Raw genomic sequence first — 24,582 nt, 5'->3', positions numbered from 1 at the left:
AGCTAATGAAAACACAATGATTCTTAGTTTCAGGTGATTATACACTAAGGATCATAACTATATTTTCATTAGTGTATAATTACCTGAAACTAAGAAACCATAGTTATGAATATTATATTCCATTTCTGCTAATAGGTCCCCCGAAATGTTACACACTGTTACTTTTTACGAATAGTTTGACGTTTTGAGCTTGCCACTCTAACTGCCAACAGTCCCTTAGCTTAGCAAAAAAAGACAAACAGAAAGTGGGGCCCTGTTCAATGGTCCAAAAAACATCTTTTGTTTGTGGTCGGACTATTTCCTGGCCAGTAGCGGTGCACCTTTCCCCAGATTTTAAATAGATGGCAAGAGAATAAATAACTTTTTTTGCACTGTCTGTTCTAAGTCTTTCATCAATAAACAAAATCCTTAACCAAACACAAAACACGCAGCCTATCAACTTGCACCAGCCTGAATATAAAGTTAATCATTTCAGTGCAGAGTTAAATATCAGTGTGCTTGACATGAAAAGACTCCAGACATGGCAACGACCAGACCAACACGATACTTAACACTCCTGGTAGGTACATAATATTTAAAATATTGTTGTCTATCTCTTTCTTTTTTTCTTTAACTTAGAGTTTATTAAGTATTAAGAGTGATTGCTGTAGCTTGTAGAAGCAACATCACCAACATGAATAACTTAAAATAGACACAGACAGATATAAGATTTAGCTAAAAGTAGAATTTGATGATCTAACATGGTTGATATCAAATAAAATGAACACATGTGTCACATTTGTCATAACTGTTCACATCATGCTTCATTTCTGCAGCTAGACTGTCCTGTTGTAATTGCTGCCATTTGTGCAGCTGGCATTGGAGGGACATTTCAATATGGATTCTGTATATCTGTGATGACTTCTCCCTCTGCTGTAAGTAGAACCAAAATCATGGTAAAATGTCAAGAAATGTATTAAAACATTCAGCTATAAAAGACAACTGTATGATACTTCTATGAACAGAAAACATGATGAACCTTACATTATACTGGCATAACTGAAATGAGTCTAATTTTACATGTGATAATTGCAGTTTATAAAGGAGCTGGTGAACACAACATGTCTACAGAGATACGGTGTCTCCTTGGAGCAGTGGCAGGTTTCTCTCATCTGGTCCTCCACTGTGTCAATTTTCTGCATTGGGGGGTTACTGGGATCGCTGATGTCCAGTCAGCTGCTCACTAGATTTGGCAGGTCATTGTACATGAACAGACAACTTCAATTAAAGAGGACCTAGTATGTTCATTTTCAGGTTCATACTTATATTTTGGGTTTCTATTAGAACATGTTTACATGATATAATGTAAAAAAAAAAAAAAAAAAAAAGCTTTATTTTTCTCATACCGGCTGTGCTGCTCACCTCTTTTCACCCTCTGTCTGAAGAGGCCACTGACCACTGTTATGATTGGTCAGCTGAACCTAACTTCTTGGAATCCGCTGCTTTAATTTGTAAAGGCGGGACTTCATCAAGGCCTTTCAGGCAATTCAGGAGCAGCGTTTCTGTGGGGGAGAGTAACTCCCTTTGGTGTGGACTTTGGACATTGTAACTTTGCCGACTTTTTACATGCACAAAAAACTACAGTATATAACACACTAAAGAGAAGGGAAGCACAACAGCATAATAGGTCCTCTTTAATTTAGCACCATCAAAGACAAACAAAATTAAACTTTTAGCTTGTGTTTCTTTTTGTTTTGGCCTCAGGCTTTAACACAGTCTCTGTCTCCCTGTCCCACAGAAAGAAAATCCTTTTGTTAAACAATTTTGTGGCTATAATTGGAGCTGTGTTGATGTTACTGAGCCAAACAGCGATGTCTTTTGAAATGATCCTGGTCGGACGATTTCTCTATGGCATCAATGCAGGTGAGCCTACTGTATGTGGAAACCCATAGAAAGCTGCCCCATCATGCCTGGCTCCCCATTTATCACTATTATATTACTAAGTTCCCTTGGTCATTTGTCACCCGGTTATTGATCATTATTGACTCTTCTCAAAATGTATGACTTCCTTGTGTATGCCTCTAGGAGTCAGTCTTCCAGCTCAAGTCTTGTACCTTGTTGAATGCGCCCCCAAGTGCCTGCGAGGGATGGTGGTCGTGACCGTCTTAACCTTCCAATGCTTGGGGAAGTTCAGCGGTCAGCTGCTGGGGATCAGGTAAGGTGGCTGGCGTCATGGATACTGTGGGTCAAGTATAGGGGCGTCAGGCGGTAGGTTCAAATGACAGCTCACATGTCTCCTAAAGACCCATGGTGTCCTCTCTGTAGGGTGGCGACATGGATAAAGTCTTAAATCAGAGGTATATGGAATTTTACGACTGTCTATATTGATGTATATTGTGAGACATAACATTTTCTTAAGAAACCTTTTATAGAGAATGTCTTGTTTTTGGCAAATCCAGTGAATTTAAAGCCTGTAAAAATCAAAGCATTTCACATTGATGCAAAAATAAGTTATCGTGATATTGTAAAGGCAGATGCTATTAGCACCCAGGTGTCAGTAGCCAACAATGCTGTATGCACCCAACCCGGGCACACATTAGATACAGTATGTGTATATGTACTGTATGTATTATTTCACCTAAAACTAACCATGTAGTTTTGTTGCCTAAACCTTTAACCAAACTGTGACTGAAAACTTAAAATAATTAAGGGGGGGAAAAAAAGAAAATAAGTCATCTAAGTGTAAAAATGGGCATCCCATGGGATTCAGAGTTTGACCTGAACATCCACCACAACATTGTGCCTACACATACTCGCTCTTTTACTACCAGTATTACTACTAATAAATCTGCTAGAAAGGTCTTTTTGGTAGATAACCCCTCAGCTAGCAAACTATTGTTAATTTAAGTAGCATATTCAACTACTGTATGTACCGTAAAATGTATATAGCCATAAAGCTTGCCTGCTGACAGATTTGCAATATTACTTGGGAAGGCCTGTTGAAGTCACCTCGGTATATAAACAGTGTGACAAAACGTCTGATGGTTGACGAGTTTTGATTGTCAAATCATATTACCCAAACCTTCAACATATATAAAACACCTGAATACTGTATAAAAAAGCAAAGTTGATATGATCATCACTGCAAAATGTCAACAGTTACTCCTGAAGATTGATTTTGGAGATTCTTTTGGAGTCCTGATTGAAAGATAAGTTAAAGAACGGTCTGTCCACCACTTTGATACAGACTGAATTAATTGTACTAATAACTTTGGTGATCATTTGACTTCTCACCACAGTCATCAGATCTAAATTTTTCTCTGTTCAAGAAAATCCCATCAGCCTCAACTTTACTCTGAATTTAGTGCAAATTTGCAAAACTAAGTGTCACAGTTTAGAGAGCAGGACGGGCAGGAAGGACCCAAATGAAGGTTCAATGACGATACTTTAATAACACAAAAAGTCTTACAGGTTCAGAGTCCAAAAGGCAGGCAGGTAGAACTGGCAAAAAACAGGTAAATGAAACTCTATACAGCAACGAAAGGCGAACCGACAAAGAACAAAGGAGCTGGGCTGGTATAAATAGTGAGTGATTAATGGGGAGGTGGGAACAGGTGAGCAGGAGGTCTGGTGACTGCAGCGCTAACGACGGACAGGTGAAACTAATCAGGGCGGGGCAGACAATCAAAAGTGGCGGGAAAACACACAAAGACAAGAAGTGAAGTGATCTGAAACAAGAGGAGAGTAACAAAATAAAACAGGAAATACTAAACACGGACACAGAGGCAAAGTCCTTCCCCCTCTGTGGGACCACCATGGGACCTTATTTCATAAAAAAAAGAACAGAAGTCAACGTGAGAGATAAATATTTTTTTGATCCCGTTTGAATTCCGCCATAAATCACACATATGACGTTTGTCAATTTAAAACATAATTTTTCAAGTCAAGAAAGTTGCAGTTCGTCCCAAAACTGTTGAAGTATAAGATGGTGAAAATACATAATTAGAAAGACTACACACCCAAAAGTCAGGTGTTTTACACAAAACTAAATGATACTACGACAAACCCATGACGAACTGTGACTTTGTTGACTTGCAAAATTGTTTTAAATAGTCAAAAATCATATGTGGGATTCATGGCATAATTCAAGTGGGATCAAAAACATATTTGTATACATAAAAGCATACATAAAAGTACATTTGGCTAAGTACTATAAGTTCACTTAAAGAAAACTTACAAGTATGCTTGCAGTAAAAACTATTAAACTAGTAGTTTACTGAGAGTAGTGTACTTTTATAAACTAAAAAGTGGGCTACAAGTATATAATTGGTAAACTACTGTAACAGTATACCTGTAAGTTTACTTGTAGTATAGTTCATATTATAGTTGTAGTACAAAATACAGCTTGGATATAAACTAGTTGTGTACTCAACATTTACTACTCTTACATTTAAAGTATATTTAAAGTGTACTTTTATTAATTAAAAAGTGGGCCAATTTAGTCCCAGAAGTATTAAAGTAGAACACTTACAAGCATTCTACTAGTACACTGATATTAGTATACTTATTACATAAAGTATACTTGGGAATATACTTGAACTATGCTTAAATTTACTTCGTAAAATAAACTTGAAGTATACTTTTTTCTGTAAGGGTAACATTGTAATCATCACTTATTTTCAGTCATGTTACTGTGTTCCCAGATCCCAGCAGTTATAAGAAAATAAAGGCCTAAAATTAGGCCCAAGTTGTACCCTAATAACCCTTTACAACATGGGTCCATTTAAACAAGACAAAACACTTTACCAGTCAGTGTTCATATCATTATATTGCACTGTGATAGCTCAGCTGTTGCTTGATGATGTTGCACCTTGCAGTGAGTTGCTTGGTACGCGGGAGAGGTGGCCCTGGCTGCTTGGTTTCAATGGTTTTACAGCGTTACTCCAGCTCTCCACCCTGACCTTCCTGCCAGAGTCTCCCATCTATCTGCTGCTGTACAGAGAAGACCGTCAGGCCTGCGAGAAAGGTGTGAGAAAGCACTTTTGGCTTCAGGGGTTCCTTACAGTATTACCACTTTAATCTGTTGCTTTGTGACCCTCCCCTATAGCTCTAAAGAGGCTATGGGGCAACAAGGACCACAGCAGGGTGGTGGAGGAGATTCTGGAGGAGAAAGCTGCCTTGCAGTACACTCGCAGCCACTCGCTGATGGAGCTGATTCAGACCAAAGAGCTCCGTTGGCAGCTCCTCACCCTATTCATTATCACTGCCACATTACAGTTCAGTGGCATCAGCAGCGTGAGTGACATGTAATACTACGCTGAACACTCTTTTGCACAAGAGTAGTAAAATGTATTAATTGCTCTTGCTCTTGCTCATTTTGGATGTTTATTTAATGAGTTTTGATCAGGGACATTTGATAACAGTTAAAACAAAAAAAAATTGTGAACTACGCTCAAGTTGGCATTAATACTTAAAGGAACAGTGTGTAACATTTAGTTTAGTTAGATCTAATAGCAGAAATGGAATATAATATTCATAACAATGTTTTAGTGTAGAATTACCTGAAACTAAGAATCGTTGTGTTTCCGTTAGCTTCGAATAAACCCTTCATCTACATAGGGAGCGGGTCCTCTTCACGGAGTCCACCATGAGGCTCCGCCGACCAAACTAGAGAGAGCCTTTCACGTTTTTACGTTACCTGAAGGCCACCGTAATTCTCTGACACGCTTGTGAAACTGCAGTAACGTGAGCCGCTGAGTGCAAAACCGTGGTACCGCCAGCCGCTGTCTGACTTCCGTTGCTCCTAAAGTAGTGTTATTATGGTAAGGATGGCCTCTGAGGGAGGCGAACGGTGTTACCGCGGTTTTGCGGCTCATCTAACCGCAGTCTTGGAAAGGGAGGAGTGAGCGGAGGGGTACTCAGCTGGTTGCAATCTGCAACCACATCACTAGATGCTGCCAAATCCTACACACTGCATCTTTAATTTTCACCAAAAGCCTCCCTTTTTTCCAATCAAAGCACACTAGACATTTAAAGTAAGTATATTTGCTGAAGTAACAACATCCCATTACCCACTCCTCACTGCACTCAAGCCTGCTGTGCATGTTAAACTCAAAACTAGGAACATGTATACATCTTAAAATTAATTTCCATATAGACATGTAATTTGGCTCTAATTCAAATACTTCTTTCTAGGTGTTCTTTTATGCTTTTGAGGTGTTTCGTGCGGCAGGGATCCAAGAACACCTGTTACCTTACGCCAACATGGGACTAGGGCTGTGTGAGATGATCACCTCTGTAGCCTGTGTAAGTCTCCTTTCACTGATATCCCATCATTGTTTATACATTTGTTATATCAGTAAATTTTGAGTGTAATATCCCTTAGACATCCTGACATAAGATGTTTGTTTTTTCTAGTATTTCTTTTGTCATTCAGGAAAACAATTCTGGAAAAAAAAAGCCTTTCCTCTGCTGTTTTCTCCGTCAATGACACCTGTCCTACTGTATAGTTAGAGCTCCCCTCTGTGGTTCACTGCTGTAAATGTGCTCTGATGTTGCAGTTCATGATTATTGAGAATACCGGCAGAAAAGTCCTGCTGATCGGAGGATACATGGGAGTAGCTGCAACGCTGGGCCTCCTCACCATCACTCTGTACCTGCAAGTGAGTCACCACAAAACCAGACACTGTTTACTGCATATTTCTGCATATTTTGATGCTTAAAAGATGACAAATGATGACTGAAAACAACAGAGATTAACCCATAAACTTAAGCAATCCACCAGATCTTTTCATTCTCCTCAGAGTCAGGTCTCCTGGATGCCGTACTGCAGCATGGCCCTCATTTTCATCTTTATTTTCTTTTTTACCGGTGGACCATGTATGTACTGTATAGCTATTTATCAAGGATTTCTATGTCAGTATTCAACAGTGATTACATCTTAATGCAATGTATACATCCCTCCTGTGTTCTTGACCCTCAGGTGGAGCAACAGGTTCTCTTGGAGTGGAAATATTAACTGTGGCGTACGTAGCAGCTGGAACCGCCCTCTCCTGTGTTACCAACTGGACAGTCATGTTTTTAATGGGGATGCTCTTCCCTGTCTTAGCAGTAAGCACATTATTATCTTGGTCACATTTGGCATATTTATAACAACAGGCCAGTAGATTCCGTATGATTATCCAGGTGAAATCAGATTGAATGCATCACTCACACTGATTCATAAATGTCCTCAAAAATGCTTCCTTTCCAGGAGAAACTGCAACACTTTTGTTTTCTCATATTCCTGTTTTTCTGCGTCGCCTGCGGGCTGTACGTGAAGTTCAACGTCCCCGAGACCAAGAATCGGACAGCGCTGGAGATTACTGCAGAGTTTGAGAGGATGCACTCCAAATCTGGAGGGGAGAGGAAAAACTCCACCGAACACGGAATTGAAGCAAACCGAACAGACGATTTGTCCGAATTGTGATCACATTCACAAAGGTCATAAAGGGTCAAACAGCAAACATTTAGCTTGAAGAAGTCATGTTATATCACACGGAGATGACTTGAATAGTTTAAATGTAGCAGAAACACAAGATAAAACTCATAGAGTCATACAGTTTAGAGAAATCTGTCTGTTTTTACTAAGTCAGCCATGTGAACCATGCAGCACGACTTTAATAAAAGTGGCTTTACTGTCTTTTATGACTTTTTTCTCTTTGTTTTCATTGTGACATAATTTTTTGGTGTGTTGCTGTTTTGCGTTTGTGTGTTCTTTAGTGGTAAACTTCTTTTTTTTTTAACTCAGACACGCAAGGCTGTGGTCATCTTTGTGCTTGGTTATCAGTGGTGTGCATGTTTAACCTCCCGGCTGAACAGATAGAGATCAAAACATCCAGTGTCCAGTTGCACTAACTTCAGCACAAATTGGATTGTGTTTGTGTACAAGACATGTGTTCATCTGCTGCATTATTTGACAGCTGTCAGTACTACTCTAAAGATTAATTTTTCACTATTTGTCATCTTTTTGTTTTTTGTGGAAATATACTTGAATTTTACACAAGTATACCATCATAAAATAATCTTGAAGTATACTGCTTTTTAGTTCTCAATTTCCCCTAAATCACATAAAGTCTTTTCTCTTCAGGGAGATCATGAAAGCTGCATGTTTCCATACCTGTGCACACAGATCTTTGACTTTTGGTTTAGTCCTGCTCCACATGTCTACACTGTAGATGTTTTTAATTAGACAATAGGTCTATGTTTGTATTTTAGGTTATTTTAGGTGCTGACAACCCTTACAAAAAACAAGTTTATTCAAGTATGCTATTACTATACTTCTTTTAAACTTAAAATAAGAGAGTATGCTTCCAGTTTACTTTTTATGTACTCATCAATGATACACTTAACAAAATTATACTTAAGTATCCTTAGCTTATACCGACAAGTATACAGAAAAGTCTAAATGTACTTGGAAATGTATACTGAAAAACCCAAGTATACTTGGCTTATACTGAAAAGTACAAGTACATTTGGCTAAGTAGTTCACTTAAAGAAAACTTACAAGTATACTTGCAATAAAAACTATTAAACAAGTAGTTTACTGAGAGTATACTTTAAAGTGTACCTTCATAAACTAAAAAGTGGGCTACAAGTATATAACTAGTAAATTAAGAGTTCAATTGTATTATAGTTCATATTATAGTTGCAGTAGAAAATACTACTTGGATGTAAACTAGTTGTGTACTCAAAAGTTTACTACTCTTACATTCAAAGTATACTTTTATTAATAAAACAATAATAAAGTATACTTGGGAATATACTGGAAGTATACTTAAGTTTACTTCTAAAAATAAACTTGAAGTATACTTCTTGTGAGGGTTCTGTTCAGTGCAGCTTTTTGGTGAAACTATAAAGGCAAATGAATGATTCAAATATCTGAAATGTTTTGCTTTGGGTGAACACAGACAGGGACTGACGTTGATGGGGAAACTCCTTGCTATTACGCAGGCGTGCAGCCCCACCACACATGTGCGCCTCTGATAACACAATCTACACCTTGAAAACCTCTTGCTGTACTAAATGTTCCTGCATGGACGTGCAGGAGTGCGTGACTAATGCAAACAGGGAGCAGTCGTTTACATCACCGACGGGCAAAAAAAGTCTCGGAGGAGTTCAGTTCCAGCCTGCGTGCGTGCGAAATAGAGAAAAACACCTTGACGCTGTAGTCTATGTGCACGCCTACAACATTTGGGTGAACTTGATTGACTGGCTGCTGCAACAACAACAAAAAAGTGCTGAGTAGCAGATCAGCAGTTGCATGTGAATAAAACTGACAGCAGGAGATTGGAGATCAGCAGGCTTCGTTTACACTGTGAAGGACGAGGATGGACAGTTTGGAGGAGACAGATCCCAGCAGCTCCTCTGATGGGCCCAGGGCGAAGAGAGGCTTTGACCAGATGTGAGTGCATTTGATTTAGGGTCATAGCAATGGCAACAGCAGCACTAATGCTTTTTTATATCCTTTCAACATAGTCAACACTAACAATTTTTTGAAGTTTTGTAATTTTTTTCTCAGAAAAAATACTTTTTATAGTCCTTCTTTTTGTAATTTATGTCTCATTGGTCACAGGTCAAGAGAAGCTCCTGTATTTATTTCTACATTATTAACAAGTCATTATAATCAGGTTATTTCAACTTCCCCTCAAATCACAAAATGCTTTCTGACCCTCCTCACATGCGTTTGCAAACCCCATCACTAAATATTTTAACCAGCTGATCCTGAAACCTGTACAGCCGCCCCCACTTCGTTCACCCTGACAGCTTTTATGTGCTGGATTGATCTCAGGAAGAAAGATCCCCAATAGCTCAGCAGCAGCAACACACTTCCAAAACAAGATCTTGCAGGTGTAAATTATTTACAGCAACCTTATATGTATGAACTGTCAGGGCGGGTTGAGACTGCAGCCGTCCACACTGGAGGTGCTGCAGATAGGCCTCTCTATCTCTGTCAGGGTGTCACTGATAAAGAGCGACACAGGAAACCATGTACAGTTACACCGGTCCACACAACAGCCTGTGCTATAAATACATCATGGAGCCTTTTATTTGTAAATTGCAGTCATTTGAAACCACACACAGGAAATACATCCAAGGAGCTAAAACTGCAACAACCAAGGTCGAAATGTAGATGAAGTTAGTGAATTTCAAACAAGATAAAGCATTAAACCAACCTAATACTGGCACAGAAACAACAATAACAAAACTGACATCTTGCCCTCAGACCCAAATGAACCCAACCTCTCAGTGACTGATGCAAACAAGTACTGCAACATACTTTACTCTGAGAAATCTCCTTAGTCTATTCCAAACATGGGTTGTGCAATAAACATAAGTAACACTTCGTAGGTCTTGTGCTCAAACATGTTTCATCGTGCGTCTGCAGACTTCAGCTGTGTTTTTGCGTTTGATCACAGGGTGTTCGTCAACAGAAATCTGACGCTGGAGAACATCCAGTGCTATGGGTTTGACATGGACTACACGTTGGCAAGTATGTGGAAGAAAGACCCTCTGAGTGTAAAAATGTTGTGTCACCATGAGGAGGTTGTAGATCTGAACTATTTGATTCTTTTGTGTGTGTGTGTGTGGGTGTGTTTGTTTACAGTGTATAAGTCTCCTGACTACGAGAGCCTGGGCTTTGAGCTGATAAGAGACAGAATGGTATCTGTCGGATACCCTCATGAACTCCTCCGCTACACATACGACCCCAGCTTCCCCACACGGTTAGTTTGAAATCCTCTGTAACTGAGAAGTCATGCATGCAATAAAGTGATTCATTTATCTGACATACTATAGAAAAACAGGCGCTGAAATTCAAGCAATTTTTCTTTTCTTTGTCTCTCTCCCAGGGAACACAATTTGAAGTTATAATATTGCACTTGTGACGCACTCAACGACCAACAGATTTGCCCCAAAGATGGCTATTTGTTTCATTAGAAAGTTTAAGGTCGAAATGGAATCAACCATCTTGTTTTCAATGAGGGTCCACAGACAAATGAATTAACAAACAATTAAAGGCAGGGTTGGTGATTTCGAGAAACTAGCAAGAGTACACTAGATTTTAAAAGATTTGAGTTGCCAACTCTTTTCCAATGAAAGTAGCTAGCTGCACCAGCTCCAATAGTCGCTAAATCTAGCAAGAAAGTTGCTAAGTCTGCAACACTGACAGCCCATCACTTCAGGCCTCCTTCCAAAGCCACTCCCTCAAAATTATCATTATGAATGTAAACAACAAACATGGCTATTGTTAGTACAGGCAGATATGTTGGTAGATATACAGACAGACAGGTAGGCAGGCCGTCCAATCATTTCATTTGGGTCGAACGAAATGATTGGACGGCCAATGCTGAACAGAAAAAAAAGACATGAGAAAATACAAGTGGAAAAGGTAATAATAAATGTAGTATAATTCTATATAAAATAAAACATTTGCAGCAGCACATCTCTTTTGATTTTGAGTTTCTCCTGAACTGCTCACTAACTAGCACACTATCCAAAACACAACTGAAGGATATGTCTGCTCAAGGCCAACAAGAGGTACTTGTAGCTAGGATTAGAGGAGGGGACACTGCTAGAAAGTAAAAAAAAAAAAAAATGTTAACCAAACTAATTGTTCATTGCATGACTGAAGTGGTGAAATTAATGAATAATCTTTGAACAAAGTGTCCCCTCTTTCCTCTTATCCTCCAAGACTTACCATTTAATGCCTCACCAACTACATTCTGTCAAAAAAAACACTTACAGTTTCATACTTAATTGGTCTGGAAATGAAAAGCATATCACTGGATTAAAAATTAAGTACATAATGATTCACCGGCCTGCCACAAAGACCAGATTTAAAAAAAAAAATTGTCAGAGCATTTGATTCATTGATGCTGTAAGGATGAGAATTTCAACTAATATAACAAAAATATTTCTAAAATCTTTACCAACCCTACATTTAAATTAAAAGAAAAACTAGGGAAAAATGTAATTTCAAATGTTTCAGAATTTTCAATAATTAGATTATAAAGGCAGAAGTCTGTATAAAATAAGGTGTAAATAAACTAGAGCTGAAAGGATTAGTCAGTTAATCTTTCAACGGAAATAATAGGCCAAACTTGACATCACCTTGGGCTTTAGGATATTGTGATTGCAGTGTGCAATTTTCACTATTTCTGACATTTCATAGATAAAAAGGCCATTGCATTGCAGTCTGAATAGAACAGGACTGCACCCTACTGCCCTCTGGGCGCAGGCACTGAGCACATTGAGGTACATTGTGTACTGTTGTCTGTCATGTTGTAACTGTATCATTGTCTGCCGTGTACAGTGCTGCGGAGAGGAAGTTCCCCTTGGTGACAATAAAGTCTAAAAGTCTAAATCTAAAACGATCAATTGACTAATTGAAGAAATAATTGTTTGGTTAATCAATATTCTGCTAGCTGCAGTCCTGAAATAAACATAGTTGCCTCCTTTATACCTGCTCCAACTATCAATTCATGTCATGTCTCGCCTCCTTCTCTGTTTTTTTTTTCCCCACCCTCAGCGGTTTAGTGATCGACATCACATGTGGGAACCTCCTGAAGGTGGATTCAAATGGGAATATTTTAGTCTGCAGTCACGGCTTCCGCTTCCTCAAAGGGTAAAGTCTGAATCTTTACAGGATACAGGACAGAAATGTTGTTGAATTGTGGTTTCATTATGGACAATGAACTCAGGTGAAGGTCAGACAGACACATATGCATATACAAAGATAACAATATGTTTAATGGATAAACCCATCTTTAAAAGTTATAAGAAATATTAGAGGTGAGTTGAGATAATTAGTCCTAAAACATGCAGATTGGGTGAATTAGAAACTCTAAATGCTTCGTATAGGATGTGACTATCAGGGTGTCTTTCCTTTATGGATGAATAGAAAAGCAATAATACAATATTGATAAAAACAAAATGGCTTATGATGTTGATGCAAACAGCACACAGATATTTAAAGATTACACTTTACTTTATATAATATATAATAATGTGACACTTTCAGAGTCCACTTTGCCTGCATATAGTAAGTACATTTTGTTCCTAATACTTGTATACCATATATAATATGTAGTATAGTATATTATATACTTAAGTCAACATTTTTAATTCAGGACTTTTGCTTGTAATGGAGTATTTTTCTAGCATTGCTACTTGAATGATCTAAATACTTCGTCCACCACTGGTTATAAATTTTAACAAAAAAATACAGAAGTATACTATTTGAATTTTATTTTCTAAAGAGTGGAAAACATGCAAACTAAAAAAAAAAAAAAAGTTTAGATTTTGACCATGAGTTGTATCATTTAGATTAAACTGAAATCCATTGAAGTAGTTTGGATCCAACAGTAAAATGGGACAATTTTTTGTATTTTTACAGCATTTTTGCTGTGACTGGGGAAAAATTGTCAACTACAGTGTAATTAAAAACCTGCCTGTTGCAGTTGTTTGTGTTCAGATGCTACTCAGAGTTATTTATTGACGAAGGAAACACAAACTAACAATGACTGCAGCAGGACGGTCGCCTGAGACGAGCTGACTCAGTGTTCTGGTTACAAACCACAGCAGCAGATAACCAGATAATTAATAGACTATCACAAGCTTCCACACAGACTTTTGTAACCCTGAAACGTAAAATCATGCACATTTGTTTACAGCTTTGTGTTGCTTCCACTCAGTTAGCTTGTATTTATGTGTTTGTAATATTAACTTGTGTTATGTTTGTGTTCCACAGACCAGACATTCACAACGACTACCCCAACAAGTTCATTCAAAGAGACGACACCGACCGTTTCTACGTTCTCAACACTCTCTTCAATCTTTCAGGTAGAAAATGCACCTGTAGACATGTTGAATTTGACAGTTATACATTATTAATATTTTTTTGTAGGGCTGGGCGATAATTCAATATAGTAATTTATCGGAATCATATCGTGATGAAATCATAAATCAAGATATCGTGATACACAATTATGTCGTCTAAATTGATGAAAAGCACATACTGACTCAAATTCTCAGAAAATCTGATTTGATAAGAATTCTACTCATGGGAATACCCCAGTGTAGTTAAATCAAACTATTATCTTCATCTGATTACTCTATATTTGTGTGCCTGCATGTAAACGTAGTCAGTGTATAGCTTTTTCTCTATAATTTCAGTTGAAACTTATGTTAATTTTGCACTAAAGTTCTTAATTAAACTTAAGCCCAACAGGCAACAACAGCTGTCAGTGTGTCAGTGTGCTGACTTGACTATGAATTGCCCCAAACTGCATGTGATTATCATAAAGTGGGCATGTCTGTAAAGGGGAGACTCCTGGGTACCCATAGAACCCATTTTCATTCACATATCTTGAGGTCAGAGGTCAAGGGACCCCTTTGAAAATCAGTTTTTCCTCGCCAAAATTTCGCGCAAGTTTGGAGCGTTATTCTAGTGACAAGTTAGTATGACCTGGTTGGTACCAATAGATTCTTTAGGTTTTCTAGTTTCATATGATACCAGTATCTTCACTAGCTTTAAAACTGAGCCCGCTACAACCTAAAAATTGCAGTTGCATTAATGCGTAAAAGAAATTAGTGGTGTTAAAATGAATGAATTATCACGTTAACTTTGACAGCCGTAAATTCTTAGCTAGATTTGGCGACTAAGTCGAAAAAAATATATCTTTTAAGTTGTTTTATATACAGACTTTTGTATAAATTATAAGGGTGTTTATTTGATTTTAGTTATACATGAGCAAATCTAATTTTGACAGCCTCAGAGCAGACAAATCCTGGTGCACCCCCGGTGATGTTTGACTGCTATATTGTGATATATATCGTTATCAAGATCTCAAATGACCTACAGAAGATTTCCATATCGCCCAGCCCTAATTTTGTCTCTAATTCTGTACTTTTTGCCACCCCAAACTCTTGAGAATTACAAATAAATTAAATAATTGTTTGTATTTAAAAAGTATTTTAAAAAAAGGAAAGTATATCCATTTATATTTACATGATATCAGCAACTTAAAAGTGTTCGCTAACTGACCCGTGTGTCCATGCACCCTGCAGAGACTTACTTCTACACCTGCCTTGTGGACTTCTTCACCAGATGCACCAGATACACAAAGTGAGTGGACTTCGCGTCTTTCTTTCTTTTACCTTTCAGCTCTGAACTATTATAAATGAACCCGTGAATTATTTTGTCAAACTTCACCACTCTAAAAACTTAAATTCCTTCCAGGGACCTGAAAGGTTTCCAGCACGGCGATTTGTTTATGTCCTACAGAAGCATGTTCCAGGATGTTCGAGACGCCATGGACTTCATTCACGACACGGTGAATTAAATGAGCAATTAAAAGATGTAGAATTGTGTCCCACTGTTGGCATCAACTTTGTCTTTAACTCTTGTGCTGTATCTATATAGGGAACCCTGAAGGGACAAACTATCAAGAATTTGGAGAAATACGTTATCAAAGATGTGAGTAAACTGACAAGATTATGCACCAAGAAAAAAGGTTGGAATATTCAACAAATGAATGTATTCTTTACAGCCAAACCTCCCTGTACTCTTGACCCGGATTAAAGGGGTGGCCAAGGTCTTCCTCGCCACCAACAGTGACTACAGCTACACTAAGGTGAGCCACATACATATATACATGTACTGTACCACGACTAAACAAAACAAAGTGGAGACATTCAAAATGTGTTTTCTCCTTCCTCGTCAAGGTCATTATGAAATACCTGCTTGAAAATAATACTAAGGTAAGACAATTTTATCTTTGCTTTCAATATTCAGAAAATATCCATTTAATTGAATCGTGCGAATTTATCATCATCTCTAGTCTGGAAGTTCCTGGCGCTCCTTCTTCGACCTCATCGTGGTGGACACCAAAAAGCCTCTGTTCTTTGCAGAGGGAACGGTGCTGAGACAAGTGGACACGGTAGGAAAAAGTCTCTCATACTGAAGGTTTACGTGTTAATGTGTCAATAATATGTTGTATTTTGGGACGCAGGACACGGGAAAGCTTCGGATCGGGACGTACACAGGCGACCTCCAACATGGAACTGTTTACTCCGGAGGTGAGATTCATTTATGTGTTTTTATTTATTCATTGTTTTGGTTTTTAAGTTTGTATTGAGTTTTAAAGGTTCTCTATATGATATCCAGAGCATTAATATAGCAGCAAACAGCTATTTGCTATGTAAAGATATAGAGGAGTAATGTCTGCCTGAGCAGAGAATGAAGCCACTCTTCCTCTGTGTGTATTGGACAAGTAAGTAGCCGTGTAATAAGCGGGATAATGTACAGCTAGCGGGTCATTGTTGTGAAATAAACCCCAACAGGGCGATGCGGTCGACCCTGACGCAAAGCGAAGGGGTCTTGCATCGCCCTGAACGGCTCGTTGTACATTATCCCTTACTTAACAAGTACAAAAGGCCAAAAAAACAGACGCATAAACAAACACCAAACACTAAAACAGCACAGACTAACCTTTTTTTTTTTTTTTTAAAACAAATGTCTGTTTGCAGGATCTTCAGACGTCATCTGTGATCTGCTGGAGGTCAGAGGGAAAAACATCCTCTACATTGGCGACCACATCTTCGGCGACATCCTCAAATCTAAGAAGCGTCAGGGCTGGAAGACGTTTCTGGTCGTACCGGAGCTCACCAAGGAGCTGCAAGTGTGGGACCAGAAGAAAAGTAAGAACTAGCAGACTTAACTTTGTTATTTTGATCATTTCAGAGTCTTGATGACTTTCTTGGTTTTCGCAGATCTGTTTGAGGAGCTGAAACGTCTCGACATCTTCTTAGCTGAACTTTACAAGTGAGTTCTTCTTTACTTGTTGCCTAATTAACACTTAATGAATGTTCATGAAGTCATAAACAGCTAATAGATGATGAATTAATCAGAGAGTTCATATGGAATTGATGAATACATTATGACATATGATTTATCATTCATACCCTAAGCATTTACTCTCTAATAACATTATTAAAAGGCACATACTTTTAGTAAGTCATAATTTGTAAATCATCATCAGCTGTAGTGCATGTAAAACTGTTAAGGGAAAACAAACAAATCATCATGTGTATCATGTATTAATAATTAAGTTGAACTTATTTACTCTAGAATATTTGTTGTGTGTTGAGGTTTTGCAGACCCTGTTTTCAGCTGCAACACGTGACATTTATCAAACATTTAGTAACCTTGTTGCCATGACATCAGCATTTTATTGTTCACTTTCTACAAGAACTTACGACAGTCACACGAAGCGATGACCAAGCTGTTTTTTTGTTTTTTTGCGTTGGTCGTCTGAAGGCACCTGGACAGCGACAGTCAGGAGAGTCCTGACATCAGCGCCGTTCAGACGAGAATGAAGGTGAGCTCTATGTAGCCAAACACAACTTCATATTAAAAGTTTTTTCAGCATTTAGAGTCCCCAGGGGTTTAACACACAGCTTCACTCATAATTAGAAATATTCAAGCTTGTCCATTCAAATTCTACCTCCTCCCTTTATATTGACAGCCCAAAGCACTGCAGTGAGAACTAGATAGTTAGATCATTAATGATACATGAAATAAGGGGCATTTGTTTCCTACTACGAGGACTAGGTATAAACTAGGCATGATGCCAAATGTGGACACTGCTCCAGAAAAAGTTCTTAGTTTTAGTGACAGGTATGTAAAACCAAAGAATCGTTCACGCAGTCCATCGTTGGAACGCTTTTCAAGACCAGAACAATCATTTAAAAAGAGATTGTTCTGGATGCATTATTGCAACAGAAACAAACTAAAACAGGAGGTCTCCTGTTATAAACAGTTGTGTTTCAGATGTTTTACAGTTTTCTGCAACTTTTAAAACACAATTTCTGAAAGTAGGGCCCTCTTTGTTGAAACTCTACCCACCAAAACCAAAATCATATAAATAAACTATATATTTAATCTCTTGCAAAGCAAACACTTCATTCAAAACTATATAAACTATTCAAAAAAATGATATTTTTTGCATCACAACTGTACACACAAACATCAAATAAATAGCTCTGTCCACATGCCAACTGCACACTGATGTGCCAAGTATAAGACATGATCTTTTAAACTCGTTGGCATTTTCTATTGTAGCAGGCTATAAATATGGACTATGAACACAAATGCAATGGAGAAATAAACAAATGTGTTTATTCTCAATACTCATACTCATACTATCAGTATCAGACACAATTACTTTAACTGAATATGACATGAACATAGTTACTGTATTGTTCTGTAAACAAAATACAGTATATTGCAATTACAGTCCCCTAACTCACTAGTTCTCAATCTGGGGTTCCCAACCCCACTAGGTGTAAGACAACTTTTTTTTATTGGCCTATGTCTCTGTATTTCATCTATTTCTGTGAACAAAACCAAATGAAATTGTTGTTTTTAAAGTTTGGATTATTATTTAAGCTATAAACAGGACGATGGCATGGTGAAGACCTGAACACAAGTTATATTCACAGAGCTAAACAGCCTCGTCCTGCATTAGGAAAGTACACAGTTAAAATTAACCAAAAGGCTGATAGAATAATGGCCAAGCGGCAGGAAGAAGAAAAACACTGAATCTGTCTTAAAAGAAGCCTATTAAGTATGAATGATCGTTACTCAAAAATAAAAATAAATACACAACGCAGAGAATTGTATTAAAAATCCCTGCTCAAAATAAATCTAAATCGCTCGTTTTACACAAACTTCCTGCAGTTATTGCGTTCAAATGTTGGGATAATTCTACAGTTTATCAGTTGTTCCGTACTGTTACTGTTAAGCATTGAATATAATATGAAATATACATAAAATATGCCACTTAGTCATGGGTCATGAGTTTACTCAATGATAGAAACAGATCACCTAAGGAAGAAGGTTGGGAGCCGCTCTTTCATAAATTGGCCTTTGTTGTGAAACACCTGAATCCTATTTATAGTGTTCAAGCTCTGATTTCTAAGTGATCCAATTGCCTACAGGTGTTTTCACAGGTGCATTCTGGGTGCAGGTGATTGATAATTGAGTGTAGGTGTTTAGCAAACAACACACAGACTTTTAGTTTTAAATGATGTGTCTAATGTGTGTAGTTATTTGCAAAAAGTGTGTTTTAGAATTTCAAACTTAGTGTAAAGCAGACAGAGTGCTTAATGGCATACAATACATTATATCATTAATCAATAAATAATTGAGCCACAAGTACCAGTTTTTTGTGTCTGAAAACTGTATTCTGTGCAGGTTTTTCTGCTGATGTGGTTTGTTGTTTGTGTTTGCAGGTGCTGACCTACAGGATGGACATGTCTTACGGCCAGATGGGCAGCCTCCTGCGCAGCGGCCCCAGACAGACGCTGTTTGCCAGCCAGCTGATGCGTTACGCTGATCTATACTCCTCCACCTGCCTCAACCTGCTGCACTACCCCTATAATTACCTCTTCATGGCTCCCCCGCTCCTGGTCAGCCCTCGTCCACACACACATACATACATACACCTGCACAGAAAATAAATCTTTCATAGTTCATCATGACAATCATTCTTCATCTCACTCTCACTCCTGAACTCTTTCAGATGCCCCATGAATCACTGTCCCAAAACTCTGAATTTGCTTCATCAGAGGTCACCGTCACCAACAATATTGTCACGATGAACAGAAACTAAGGTTATTATCATTATGATGTAGTATTAAAATTCGACTTACTGATTTCTGTTAATAGTTAATGAACTTTTCTTTCTCTTGCAGCGCTCCAGAGGAATCTTCTAATGTTCTCCTACCTGTCACTGATGAAGGTGATCATTTGCACCTGTGCTTGTATTAAGGGTTTGTTGCAGCCATGACGCGCCTCCTTTACAAAAACTAACTTATTGCTCCACTTAGTGGACATGAAATGCTATTCCACGCAACAAGAGTTCAGGATTCAACGCTAAAGCAGACTCAGGGTTACTGTATATATGAGTGTTAATATGTGTGTGCATGTGCACTTTTGATCTGAGGTTTGTGTAATGATTTTTAAGAAATAAATGTATTTGTTGTTTGTGTGACCTCTGCTGAGTCAATTCAATGAACATTCATATTATTTGTTTTCATTAAAGTAACAACTTAATTTTTTTCATACTCTTTATTTATTGAATTGTGATCCCTTACATAGTTCTCAAACAAATGTATAATATACATATCCCTCCCATCCCATCCTACCCCACCCCATGATCCCAACATAATAAAAATAAAAATAAAAATGAAAAATAAAAATTAAAAATAATTAAATAATAATAAAAAAACACAACTTGAACTAAACATGCAGGTGTACATGGCATTAGAGGCTAATATTAAAGGACGTGCTCACATAATATTATTACATTGTGTTCACATGGTACGTGTCCACAACCTCAGTCCTTTCCACGCTTCCCATTCATGGTCTATGTGAGCAGCTGTGCATGCATTCTGGTAGCGTCGCTACCTTATGCAAATCAGGGGCGTCCGCTACAACTCGCCGCTTCTGGAAATTCCCTAGAAACTTTCAAACTAATTGTTGTCGATCTAAAATTAAGAAAGATTCCGCAACTGCGTGGCTTATCTCTTTGTTTCTTATTTCAGAAACACATTTCAGTGAATTATTTTCATAATATAAGAGAAGAAAGCTTCTAAAGGAGCCGCCATGTTGGTTCCGGTTTGAAAGCCGGGAGCAGCAGCCCACTGGGGAGAGCGTTCGTCCGATCAGAGGCCTAGTGGCAGCCCATCAAGCGTTCAATGCTGGGAAGCGACGCGATCCCTCACGATAAAAAACTCCCTTATGGATAGGTAGGCTACCAACACAGACACTTTTCAAGGGGACTATTTATTTATTTACTATTTACTGGCTCTAGAGAGGACCATTCACGTTTTCGCTCTCCAACACGCTTGGCACACGGGAGAGGTTTCAGTTGGTTGCAATCTGCAACCTCAACGCTAGATACCGCCAGATCCTACACACTGCTCCTTTAACGCCCTGTGGGAATGAAGACAAGCTGGGGTGCACTGAGCTTTTTAAGATTTTCCTTTTGTACTACATCTGTAGTCCACTGGATGGCAGTGAATCACCTCGGCAACAGACTCGGGGCAGATCAATCTGTGTGTGGGTGGGTGTGTGTGTCCACTGACTGAAACCCGCAAACAAGTTAAAACTGCTTTATCTTACAGACCAATGATCCATCTCTCTTTTCCTGATAACATAAATCACTGTGTTTACAATAAAATGCATGCTTTAAAACCTCAACAGTAAATACTCATCTACTGGCAGGTTGAACTGCTGCATGTTTCCGTATATCCCCTAATAAAATGCTCTTGTCACAGTGGAAACAGACACACCTGTGTAGCTCTAATAGTACACACACTGTTTCTACCTATTTGGCTCTGACAGTCCCGCTCCCACGAGAGTTGAACCTTTATCAAGAGAGAGCTGAGAGGAATTTGTTGCTTCTCTCTCACACTCACACACTTTGTCTCTTCCTTTCTGTATATCAGTGCTCACATGTGATCATGTATATAGAGGAGGCGATGGTGTTCTTGCAGGGTGGAAGTGTGCACAGTATCACTGTTTCCCTGCTGTGCTCCTGCACAGAGAAACATCTGCCCCACATTTCACTCTGCAGATAATACGAAGTATCAGTGTCATACTTGATATTGATGTTGGCATTGAAGACATCATGATGGAGCCTCCACCGACGTCAGGAAACCGCTTAAAGTTTGGCTTCAATTCATGGGAGGGAAAGCAGAAAAAAACATAAGATCCAGTGCTGAATTTGACTTATTGTGTTTATTAAAAATGAGAAAAATTAAGAAATAATTTTCAAGTGTGGACTGTTTGAGCATCTATAAGGACATCATTCTGTAACTATTATTCTTTCAAATTAAACATTACAGGCAAATCCAATTTAGGAGCCACCCACTGCATTTATTAGCACCTCCCCCTCTCTCACACACACACACACACACACACACACACACACACACACACACACGTTTCCTCGATGATTTCATTTCCTGTATCAGGGCTATTTTCAGTCTATAAGTATTTCCCTCGTCCTTGTCTGCGTGTCACCTGGATTTATTGTTATTGTTTGTTTCCTTATTTTTTTTTCTTCTTCTTCATTTTATTCAATTTGTCATGTTTTATTTATTTCCACCTGCTGTTAATCCTCAGCTTTCATCTCTCCCAGCTACTATTTCATCTGTTATTTTAATCGCTTTTTCATTACATTTTGTCACATTGTGTACATAAACTAACCTAATCCTTCATTTGCTACAGTGTTTTTTATTTAAACTTTAATTTGTAATCATGTATTAGTGATTTTATCAGTGAATAATGAACAATTGTATCACTAGTCATCAAAATGTAGTCAGATCTTGTCCTTTGGGTGGGATTAGGATTCCACTCTGTAGCTGAATGATCAGCCCTATACACCAGACTAACTTCTATCTATCTGTGAGCAGATAGTCAGGAAATTTACACTGAATTGAATCTCTGAATTAACTCAATTCTTGCGAGGAACTGTAGGAAATGACCTGAAGACACATCCTGCTGGTAATATTTAGTCTGCAAACAAGTCTTGCTTTTTAGAGTTGTAAAATTGCTCCTGACAAACACACACAAACACACCTTTTCCCCCCTCTACTACGACCCCTCCTCCCTCTCCTGGAGACAATACACTGCTCTGTGATATAAGAGCTGTCCTCTCACACACACAGACAGCGTACCTGTATACCGCAGAGGTGTGAAAGGTATCAGTTTCTCTGTGCTGCTGTTTAGAGTTTCACCCACATGTCACTCTGCAGAAATATCTGCTTACTTTAAAATGATACTCATCACACCTTTGATAATGATATTAACATGGAGGAGGAGGAGGAGGAGGATGTTTGCACGGTGTTGAGGATGTCCCTATAAACACGACTTTAAATGCATTATATCACAGACAAATGAGGAAAGATTTTTGCAAAGGACATCATTGTGTTATTCAGTGTAAATATTAACGTTCCAGAGGGAGAAACTGGTATAAATCAGTTATGGGAGGCAATAAGTCTGTACAGCTTCATATTCTTTTTCAACTTGTGATTTTCTCCTTATATTTCACTTTAACTTTAACACCTTTAGAAGGGAGAACCAGATAAGTGACCAACTTCACAGGAGAACCAACAGAAAAACAGAATGTAGTTTGTCCTGAATTTGCTTATTAGATTCAATCTTTAATAATAAAACTTCATAAACATGCAAATGTGGTTTTGATATGGTTATTGTTATTGTTATTATATGTATCTTATTCTGATTGTTTGTCATTATATGTTAGGTGGAGGCTTCAAATAAGACCAGTGGGGTTTTTTGTCTCTTCCTGCAATGTATTTTATTTATTTTTTGTTGTGTTTGTGTAGTCTTAATTTGTGCAAAAATAAATAATTAGACAAATAAATAAATAAACAGATGACAATATATTTAATGGATAATATTTTGACAAAAATATATATATTTTCCTTTTATCTTATGTGCACTTACACCCTTTTGGCCCCAAATAGTTCTGTGTGGTAGGTCTTTTGGTTTTTGATTAATAACTCTGGATTGGTTTAGACTTCACATGTGCTATTTTAGCAGCAGAAAGAGCTCATAAAGAGCTTTCATTTGATATATTTTTTACAAATTTTCACCTAAAATGTCACTTATGCCCCTCTGGTTCTCTGTATCTGCTCTTTCCATCAACTTGTCCACACTGAGTGGAATATTCAAACTTCATGTTTCTTTTAGCTGTGCCGTTACATCAAACATCATCAGACATATTCTAGACATATATAACATCATTTTTTCCCCTAAACTTTCCCAAAATTTAATCTGAACATTTGGTGTCTTTGGAAACTTTATAATTTCCTCTAGAAGTCAAAATAAAGTTGTGTGTGTTTGAATAAAGTTTGGCTGCACAGATTGAGTTTACAGGAGTTAATAAATGTATTGAGGTTTAAAAAGAAAAAGGCTTTTATTGAGTGACATTAGTTTGTTGAATCTAAAATGATCTAAGAACAGTAAAGATGCATTCATTCACACTGTGATGATATATTCGTGCTATTTTCTGAAGTGAGCAGGCCGTCATCGGGCCTGTGATCTCAATGTTTCCATGTAATAAGACATATTAACATTTTTATTCTTGTTTTTTCAGTTTTTCTAATTCTTTAATACAATACATTAGTAGTAAATAAATAGTCAGTGTATATCTTATTCTTACATCTGATAGCCAATCAATTGATTTCTTTTAAACATTAAATTCAGATTTTTTAAGTTAGTTTTTCCAAGAAAATAACGATGAGCAATGGAAAACTTAAATTTATTGATCTTTATTCAGAGAGAAGTGTGTCAGAGAAAAACAACAGCAGTTTCTTTCATGAGTTTCATAAACCACAAAAACATAATTAAAAACATATATACATTTAATTGTTTATTCCATATTAATATCACATGTTTGTAAAACGGTTCCAACAAATTCTGTAGCAGTGATTTAATTTATGTTTCTTTAAAAAGCTCCATATAGTGCA

General features: G+C 37.8%; 2 protein-coding genes and 1 long non-coding RNA gene across 5 annotated transcripts; 2 read left to right on the top strand and 1 right to left on the bottom strand.

Moving 5' to 3' along the window:
• The first annotated feature begins 425 nt into the window (after positions 1 to 425).
• Positions 426 to 7,665, top strand: slc2a11l (solute carrier family 2 member 11, like). Of its 3 annotated transcripts, XM_074617890.1 has the most exons (12): positions 426 to 559; positions 816 to 914; positions 1,075 to 1,235; positions 1,778 to 1,902; positions 2,065 to 2,194; positions 4,857 to 5,005; positions 5,087 to 5,274; positions 6,175 to 6,285; positions 6,540 to 6,641; positions 6,783 to 6,858; positions 6,962 to 7,089; positions 7,232 to 7,665. In XM_074617890.1, the coding sequence occupies exons 1-12, from the start codon at positions 521 to 523 to the stop codon at positions 7,445 to 7,447; spliced, it is 1,524 nt and encodes a 507-aa protein (XP_074473991.1). In that variant the 5' UTR covers positions 426 to 520; the 3' UTR covers positions 7,448 to 7,665. The 3 variants fall into 3 exon arrangements, with proteins under 3 accessions (XP_074473991.1, XP_074473990.1, XP_074473992.1); XM_074617889.1 differs by lacking the exon at positions 426 to 559 and having other exon boundaries at positions 595 to 914; XM_074617891.1 differs by lacking the exons at positions 426 to 559; positions 1,778 to 1,902; positions 2,065 to 2,194 and having other exon boundaries at positions 596 to 914.
• A 1,373-nt stretch (positions 7,666 to 9,038) lies between these two features.
• Positions 9,039 to 20,072, top strand: nt5c2l1 (5'-nucleotidase, cytosolic II, like 1). Its single transcript, XM_074617138.1, has 18 exons — positions 9,039 to 9,421; positions 10,437 to 10,510; positions 10,625 to 10,742; positions 12,548 to 12,643; positions 13,769 to 13,860; positions 15,088 to 15,145; positions 15,260 to 15,353; positions 15,443 to 15,496; positions 15,570 to 15,653; positions 15,745 to 15,780; positions 15,861 to 15,959; positions 16,032 to 16,098; positions 16,549 to 16,719; positions 16,792 to 16,843; positions 17,339 to 17,399; positions 19,315 to 19,491; positions 19,605 to 19,695; positions 19,777 to 20,072. The coding sequence occupies exons 1-17, from the start codon at positions 9,348 to 9,350 to the stop codon at positions 19,692 to 19,694; spliced, it is 1,497 nt and encodes a 498-aa protein (XP_074473239.1). The 5' UTR covers positions 9,039 to 9,347; the 3' UTR covers position 19,695; positions 19,777 to 20,072.
• Positions 16,575 to 19,862, bottom strand: LOC141757003 (uncharacterized). The gene is made up of 3 exons (XR_012591571.1): positions 19,735 to 19,862; positions 17,278 to 17,406; positions 16,575 to 16,694 (listed from the first exon to the last, which is right to left on the bottom strand). It is a non-coding gene; the product is annotated as an uncharacterized LOC141757003 (long non-coding RNA).
• Positions 20,073 to 24,582: the final 4,510 nt, after the last annotated feature.

The sequence above is a fragment of the Sebastes fasciatus genome, chromosome 19 (assembly GCF_043250625.1).
Source record: "Sebastes fasciatus isolate fSebFas1 chromosome 19, fSebFas1.pri, whole genome shotgun sequence".
Taxonomy (NCBI): domain Eukaryota; kingdom Metazoa; phylum Chordata; class Actinopteri; order Perciformes; family Sebastidae; genus Sebastes; species Sebastes fasciatus.
This window is presented reverse-complemented; position numbering and strand designations above follow the sequence as displayed.